Raw genomic sequence first — 7,688 nt, 5'->3', positions numbered from 1 at the left:
TGATGCAACCTGGCTTCTCTCAGCTTCTGACACTTTGCTCTGCTTGGCCTCTAACTCTAGCAATCTGTTCTAATCTTCTAGCTCCTTCTCATTCTCTGGCTCGTCTGTCTTCACCTGTGTCTAGCTTGTTCTCTCTATACCCTATCTCTGGAAAACTGCCTCCTCTCGGGGTTGGGGATTTAGCTCAGTGGTAGAGCACTTGCCTAGCTAAGCGACAAGGCCCTGGGTTCGACCCTCAGCTCTGGGAAAACTAAAGAATTAAAACAACAACAACAACAACAACAACAAAAAAAAAAAAAAAAAAAAAAAAAAAAAAAAAAAAAAAAAAAAAAAACCAACTGCCTTCTCTCTCTCTCTCCCCTGTCATCTCTCCTCTCAGTTCTTGTGAGAGTTAGGCACATCCTATTCTGTCAAATCGTTCTCTGCCTTCGTCACTTTGTCTGAATTAGATGTCACTTTCAAACAGGGGTGCTTCCTTCTACAAACCAACTTTACCTTCCTTGGGATTAAGGGCATGTCTGTATGTCAACCAGAGTGGCCATGTTGCTGAATTAAAATCCCCCTACACAGCATTTGGGAGGCCAAGGCAGGTGGATCTCGTGAGTCCCAGGCCAACCAGTTACATGTTATCAAAGAACAAAATACATATTTATATATGTACTGTATAGGCATGTGTGCATGCATAATTTTATGGTTTTTAAAATGCTGTGTTTCTGTATCAGGTTAACAAGGGTGAACGAATATGGTTGGTTTTAGTGTCAATTTGCACAAATCAGAACAACCTGAGTAGGGAACCTCACCTGAAAAAGTGTTCTAACTGACGCGGCAAAGTGCCTCCTACTGCGGGCAGCCCCTCCTGGCAGGACCCAGGATAAAAAGCACTTCAAAAGTTAGGTCCTCCTCTTGCCTTTAGTTCTTTGCCTTTACCCATACCTATACCATACCTATACCGTGTGTGTGTGTGTGTGTGTGTGTGTGTGTGTGTGTTCATCCCCTCTGTTCTGTTCCTCTTGAGAACCCTGACCAAAATAGTACTGTGCCAACTCACACCCCTGACCAGCCCCACTTTTTTTTTTTTAAACATAAAACACCAGGGAAGGGGGCAGGGGGCAGGTTTGATCTGTACGAATTTTTACAGGCACTTTTCTTTTTAACAGGTTTACAAGGGATCCTTGAGAAAAGTCAAAGGGATATATTTCAATTCCCAGGCCTTGACTCAGTTGGCTCTGAATGCCAAGTTCATGCTCGGCTCCAGCCGGAGGCGGCTGTTCAGCTCACCCACACTCCTCAAAGATGTCTGGGTAGTGCCGGAAGAGCACGGGTGGATCCCGGTCCCCTCGGACTGGGGCTCCAGGCACGGCCCGGATCCCAGGCCTTCGGCCTCGGCGACCCCCTGAGCAGGACCGGTGGATCCACTGGTGCGCCACCATAGCGAACTTCCTCTTGAATCGCATGTCGCACTCGGGGCAGGGGAAGGGCCGCTCACCCGAGTGCATGCGCCGGTGGCTGAGCAGCAGAGACGGGTAGGTGAACCGGCGCCCACAGTCCGCGCACACGTGGCGGCGCTGGCTGGCCTGTGTGTCCGTGCTGGGCACCTTGGAACCTGCTGTCTGGTGTGGGGCAGCTTTGGTAGGAGGCTGTGCCCTTGTGGAGGCCTTGGCAGCCATGGAATAATTATGTTCAACGACCTCTTTAGGTTGCAGCTGAGCAGGGCTCTCTGCTGGCCTCCTGACGCCCCGCTTCTTCTTATCTGGAGCGTCTCCTGGGAAACAGAAATTAATTGCATTTTTTAAACTCATTTGTCTCCGGGCAGTGGTGGCTCACGCATTTAATCCCAGCTCTTGAGGGGCAGAGGCAGGTGGATTTCTTTGAGTTCGAGACCAGCCTGGTCTACAGCTTAAGTTTCATGACAGCCAAAGCTACACAGAGAAACCTGTCTCAAAACAAAACAAAAACCAAGCCAAAGTAAAAGAAAAGAAAACACCTTCACCTGTCCCTCTACAAAAGTAGTTGAAATGCCAGCATTTGCAAAAGCCGAATCAGGAAGACAGCACAGCCTCCATAGTGAGACCTTGTCTCAAAACAAGACAGTAAATCGATGTGGAGGCCTGCCTGTGATTCCACCACTCAAGGAGGCAGAGGCAGGCGGAGCTCTGTGAGTTTGAGGCCAGCCTGGTCTACAAAGCAAGTCCAGGACAGCCAAGGCCATACACAGCGAAACCTTGCCTTGAAAAAACAAACAAACAAACAAAAAAAACAAACCAAACCAAGAGGCAGGTAGATTTCTGTGAATTTGAGGACAACCCTGTCTAAACAGCAAGTACCAGGCCAGCCAGAGCTACCTGTCTTTGAAAAAACAAAACAAAGAAACAAACAAATACTTGGGCTGGAGAAATGCCTCAGCAGTTAAAAGCACTGGCTGCTCTTCCAGAAGTCCTGAGTTCAATTCCGAGCAAGCACATAGTAACTCACAACCATGTATCTGATGCCCTCTTCTGTCATGCAAGCACACATAGAGTATTCATATACATAAATAATTAAGTCTTTAAAAAAAAAAATCAGTGCAACAAAAATAAACGAAACAGGGGCTGGAGAGACGGTGTGGCACTTGCTGTCCTTCCAACGGACCTGAGTTCACTCCCCCAAACCCACATCAGGAAGCTCACAACGTCTGCCACCTCAGCACCAGAGGTCTCAGGCCACTGGCCTCCTCGCAGCTGCACTCATGCAGACATACACTTACACATAACGAAAAATGATTACAAAATAAACAAATAAATAAACCTTAAGTGAAGAGCTGCAGTAAAACGTAACACTTTTGCACAGACTACCCTAGCTTTTAGCCAGCTGGCACCAAAATATACTACACTGCCCGTCAACTAATACAAAGGCTTTGTTGAAAGTCAGTTAGCCAGGCGCAGTGTCGCACGCCTGCGATCCCAGCGCTCTCCGGGGGTAGAGGCAGGTGGATCTCTGTGAGTTCGAGGCCAGCCTGGTCTACAAAGTGAGTCCAGGACAGGCAGGACTACACAGAGAAACCCTGTCTCGAAACAAAACAAAACAAAACAAACAAAAAGAAAAAAAAAGTCAAACAGCTAAAATTTCCTCATGTGTCAAATAGGGAAAAAAAAAAAACCAACAATGGTTTCTTGACTTCACAGAATTATTGGGAGGATGAAATACTGCATGCTTGTTGGTCACTTAGTAAATACGTAAATACTCAATAAACCATAGTTACTGGTGTATCTTGTAAATTTTTTTTTTTTTTTTTTTTTTTTTTGCCACAGTGGTACTTTATTATAGATTCTGGGTAGTAAGAGGAGATGAGGCAGGCTGTCATTATCCAAGCGTTTTCTCATGTACCACCTTGCCTTGTTTGAGAAATATGGTAGTCAGACCTGAAACCAACTTTATTTCTAAGGGCATTTTAGGTTTTTGGGGAGAGGGCTGGGGGGTTGAGACAAGGTCTCGCTATACATAGCTTTGACTGGCTTCGAATCCTCCTGCCTCTGCCCTTTGAGCACTGGGATTAAAGATGTGTGCCACAATAACCAGCATTATTGTGGTTTTGAAAACGGGAAATGAGTGGTATTTTAACAAACCTCTAGAAACCTAGAAATTCTCTGAGCTCTAGAATCTCCTACTCTGCTCTCTCTCAAGATTTACTTCTTTTTATGTATACTGGCGTTTTAACTACATTTGGGTCTAGTGTGAGGGTGCCAGGTCCCCTGCAACTAGAGTTACGGACGACTGTGAGCAGCCATGTGGGTGCTGGGAATTGAACCCGGGTCCATCAGGAAGAGCAGCAGATGCCCTTGACTGGTAAGCCATCCTCAAGCCCTCCCTACTCTGTTCTTAGAAGTTGGCTTTCTTTTCTTTAGTATCTGACACATGTTGGCTATTGAAATTCCGCAGGAATGCTGGAAGAAAGGCTTACTAGAGAAGACCCCCCTCCCCGCGCACAAACAATCGGGAGGACGTGGGACTATCCCTCACCTCTTGGAGCTCCTCCCAGGCTTTCCCCCTCCTCAGGATCTTGGGCGGCGGGGCTCCAAGCCTCACTCTCCTGTTCCATCCAAGAGATGAGGGCTGGTTTGGGGCCCAGGAACCCTGAGAGAGAACAGGGGTCACAGTGCTGCCCTGGGGGGCTGGCCCCAGGAGATAGTATCCCAACAGGATACGAGCACCTCCTCGGAACTTATGCTCAAATTAACCAGGACAGAGTTTGCGATGCTCTTGCTTCCATGGAGACTCCCAAGGAGACCCTGAGAATGGAAGGTGGTGGTTGGTGGTGGAAAAGTGCGGGATGAGGGCTCACAATCCACTTGGCCTGTCTACGGCAACTCCCCAAGTCAACCCCGGAGGAGGGCGGAAGTGCGGGGCTCTGACTCAGGGCCTCACCGAGCGCGCCCAGGAGGCCGTAGGTCTCGCGCATCACTTCCCGGTACAACGCTCTCTGCGCGGGGCGCAGACACCCCCACTCCTGCGGGGAGAAGTACACGGCCACATCCGCGAAGCTCACGGGCTCGGGCTTCCTGAAACCCGGCCAGGTCTCCCCAGGCATCGGCACCAGCGGCGAGGCCGGGGGAGGCGCCATCCGGGAAGCTGCCGGGGTAGCGTCTAGGCGACCCAGCTTCCGACTTCCGGGTCCCGGGGAAGCCACGCCCTAGCCACGCCCCCGGACCCGGCGGCTCTCCGCGCGAACCGAACGGAGCGGGCAGCGAGCGACCGGCCGGATTGGAAACGCTCCGCAGTGTTCACGCCACAGCCGCTCGCACTGAGACACGACCCGGCTGAAGGGACCCGGAAGATGCCTCAGAAAACATGGCGACGGCCTAGTTTCAGTTGCCGCTGACGGCGTCACGGCTGCAGCCTTAACAGACACGGCGTCTCCCGGGCTCGCACTGCCCGCAGCGCCCCGTTTGCCCTTAAATACGACGGCCGCTTCGGTAGGGTTGGAGGAGCGACCTCTCTGTAACGCAGTCGCAGCCGAGGATTGTGAGGACGTGGGTGTCTTCCCGGTGTCCTCCCGGTCCCCCGGCGCGCGTCCTGCTGATGTGAAACCTGGCGGTCGGCCTCTGGAGCCTGGCAAAGCCTGTTGATACATTTCACAAACCTGGCTTGTGTCCTCAGAGGAGGAGGACTCAGAAGGCTTGAACCCGTGGCTCTGCTCGCTTAGTCTCCGCACTGAAGTTACAGGCTCAGCGATGTGCTGAGCGAGGTCGGAAATGGAATGGGGGAAGGTTTTTTAATTGCATTGTAATTTTCTGCCAGGTTTATTAATATGTAAGTGAGGCCAGCGGTGGTGCTCGGCTTGGGTAAGGCCAGCATTCAAAGACCCAGGCAGGAAGATAGCTAGGAGTTGGAGGCCAATCTGGGTTACATAAGGAGACCATGTCAAAAAGAAAAATAAATTCATTTAACTCTTTTTCTATTAAATTGAATTATAGCGTACGTACTTCTGTGTAGCCCTGACTGTCCTGGAACTCACTATGTAAACCAGGCCGAACACACCGAGATCTGCCTGCCTTTGCCTCCGCCTCTCTTGCTGGGATTAAAGGTGTGTGCCACTGTAACAAATTTTTTTAAGTGGGGGAGTGTTTGTGTTTATGGAGAAGTAAGTAAGTTTATTATTTCAAATGCTTGACTTTGTATACAATAAATTTGTGTAAAACTAAAATAAAAAGTTGGTGAGTAAAGAAAGACACCACAGTGGTAACCTCTGGACTCACATGTGTATGCATACCACACATGAACACATACATAAATAAGTTCTCATGTTCTCTAGCACACTTGGATATCTAGAAATAATGATAATTGTACTTTTTTTTTTTTTTTTTTTTCCTGACAGGGTCTCACTACATAGCTCTGGTGATGGCCTGGAACTTGCTATGTAAGCCAGAATGGCCTTGAACTCACAGAGATCCACCCTTTGGCTGCCCCATTGTACTGTGTTTTTGTTGTTGTTTTGGTTATTTGAGACAGGGTTTCCCTGTGTAGCCCTGGCTGTTCTGGACCCACTTTGTAGACCAGGCTGGCCTCAAATTCACATAGATCCACTTGCCTCCCAAGTGCTGGACTTAAAGGTGTGTGCCACCATGCCTGGCATATATACTGTGTATTTTTAAAAAGCCGAATGGAGCTGGGCCTGGGCAAAGGTTTTAGGGGGTGGCAAGAGGATCTACCAAGGCCTGCCTGGTCAGTTAAGCTAGGCCCTGGAGAGAGGGGGCAAGAGAGAAAGAGTGAGAGCAACAAGAGGGGGAAGGAGAATGGAAAAGGTGAGAAGAAAGTGGAAAGTGGGGGACAGGCAGGGCATGTAGCTAAAATGGTAGAGGGCTTGCCTAGGCCCTGGGTTCCATGCTAAGTGGCATGACCACTCTCCTCCACTTGAAAAAAAAAAGTTTTTAGCAATGAGGAGGCCTCAAAGATCTGTCCTCCTGAGGAAAACAAATCATGTGGCCCTTTTAGCTCCCCCTAAGCCTCTGAAAAAAGTGGCTTAACAACCCTCCAGATTATTAGGTTTTGTTTATTTTATCCATGTGTATATCTGTGTGGTCAAGCACAAATGGGGGTCAGAGGACAGCTTGCAAGAGACAGTTCTCTCTTTTCACCAGGTGGGTTCCAGGGATCAGCTTAGATTATCAGGACTGGTAGCCAGTGCATTTACTAGCAGAGTCATCTTGCTAGCCTCACACCTTGGTTTTTGAGACAAGCGCTCTCCCTAAGCCCGGAGCAAACTGAGTTAGCTAGCCAGGCTGGCCAGTGAGCTCAGGGGTTTCCTGTCTCCTCCCCCAGTGTTGAGGCTACATATATGCATTCTTTGTCCACCTTGTGTGTGGGTGATGAGAATTGGAACTCAGGTGCCGTACTTGCACTTTAGCGACTGAGCCATCAAGTCAGGGTAGACAGAGGAGGTGTGTGTAGAGTCGGTGGGGACCAGAGCTGCTCGTAACTGTTGAGAGACTGAATTCTTTGAACTCTTTGGGGGTCAGCCAGCCAGAGGAAAGAAGGAGGGGAGGAGAATCATACATTCCTGTGCACACACATGCTAGTTGGATGAAGCAAGACAAGCTCCAAGGAGCAAGTTCCAACAAGCTGCAACAACTTCACATATATACAGACGGACAGACAGACATATACACATTCAAACATTGGGTGGGAGGAGTCAAGCTTCAACCAGCAAGCTCCAACCATTTCACATATATACATATACACACTGGTAGATGGAGCAACAACTTATGTATCCCAGCAAAGTCTTTCAAGCAGTACAGAAATCACAATGTGGATACATTTTGTTTATACTCACTGTCTCACTGAGTCTACACAGGAAAAAAACATGTTCCCCAATACCCTCACGCGATCAAATGTTTTACATAATATGGGTGGAAAACAACCTGTCCCAGAAAACAACCTGTTCCCAAGAACCCACATACATTTGTAACTAAGCAACTTGTAGACAAGCAAGGTAATTTTCTTCAGCCAGTCTTTACTGGCGGGCTGCAGTTTTCGGTTATAAAGACTCGATTATCTTAAAAAATAATCTTATAAAAATCTTAAAAGAATCCCAAATCTAAACTTTTTTGTAAAACAAACAGCCATTTTACTTTAAATCCTCAATGTACACAACTCTTCATTAACAATTTTTATTAAATCATATCTGGAGGCTGAGGGCAAAAACAGATACAAGA

The 7,688-nt window shown here is 48.4% G+C and overlaps 1 protein-coding gene across 2 annotated transcripts; it reads right to left on the bottom strand.

Moving 5' to 3' along the window:
* Nucleotides 1–908: 908 nt before the first annotated feature.
* On the bottom strand, nucleotides 909–4,604 carry Znf688 (zinc finger protein 688). Of its 2 annotated transcripts, XM_055627659.1 has the most exons (3): nucleotides 4,402–4,604; nucleotides 3,997–4,110; nucleotides 909–1,762 (listed from the first exon to the last, which is right to left on the bottom strand). In XM_055627659.1, the coding sequence occupies exons 1-3, from the start codon at nucleotides 4,595–4,597 to the stop codon at nucleotides 1,275–1,277; spliced, it is 798 nt and encodes a 265-aa protein (XP_055483634.1). In that variant the 5' UTR covers nucleotides 4,598–4,604; the 3' UTR covers nucleotides 909–1,274. The 2 variants fall into 2 exon arrangements, with proteins under 2 accessions (XP_055483634.1, XP_055483635.1); XM_055627660.1 differs by lacking the exon at nucleotides 3,997–4,110.
* Nucleotides 4,605–7,688: the final 3,084 nt, after the last annotated feature.

This window comes from Psammomys obesus, unplaced genomic scaffold, assembly GCF_907164565.1.
Source record: "Psammomys obesus unplaced genomic scaffold, mPsaObe1.curated_primary_1811, whole genome shotgun sequence".
In the NCBI taxonomy this organism is placed as follows: domain Eukaryota; kingdom Metazoa; phylum Chordata; class Mammalia; order Rodentia; family Muridae; genus Psammomys; species Psammomys obesus.
This window is presented reverse-complemented; position numbering and strand designations above follow the sequence as displayed.

Bases quoted from the DNA above. Each gene is read 5' to 3' on its own strand.
- Znf688 (XM_055627659.1), bottom strand. From the start codon at position 4,597: ATGGCGCCTCCCCCGGCCTCGCCGCTGGTGCCGATGCCTGGGGAGACC. The intron at 4,111-4,401 runs GTGAGGCCCTGA...GTTCTCTCTCAG, and splicing joins CGGCCTCCTGGGCGCGCTCG to GGTTCCTGGGCCCCAAACCA. The intron at 1,763-3,996 runs GTGAGGGATAGT...TCTGTTTCCCAG, and splicing joins CCTGGGAGGAGCTCCAAGAG to GAGACGCTCCAGATAAGAAG.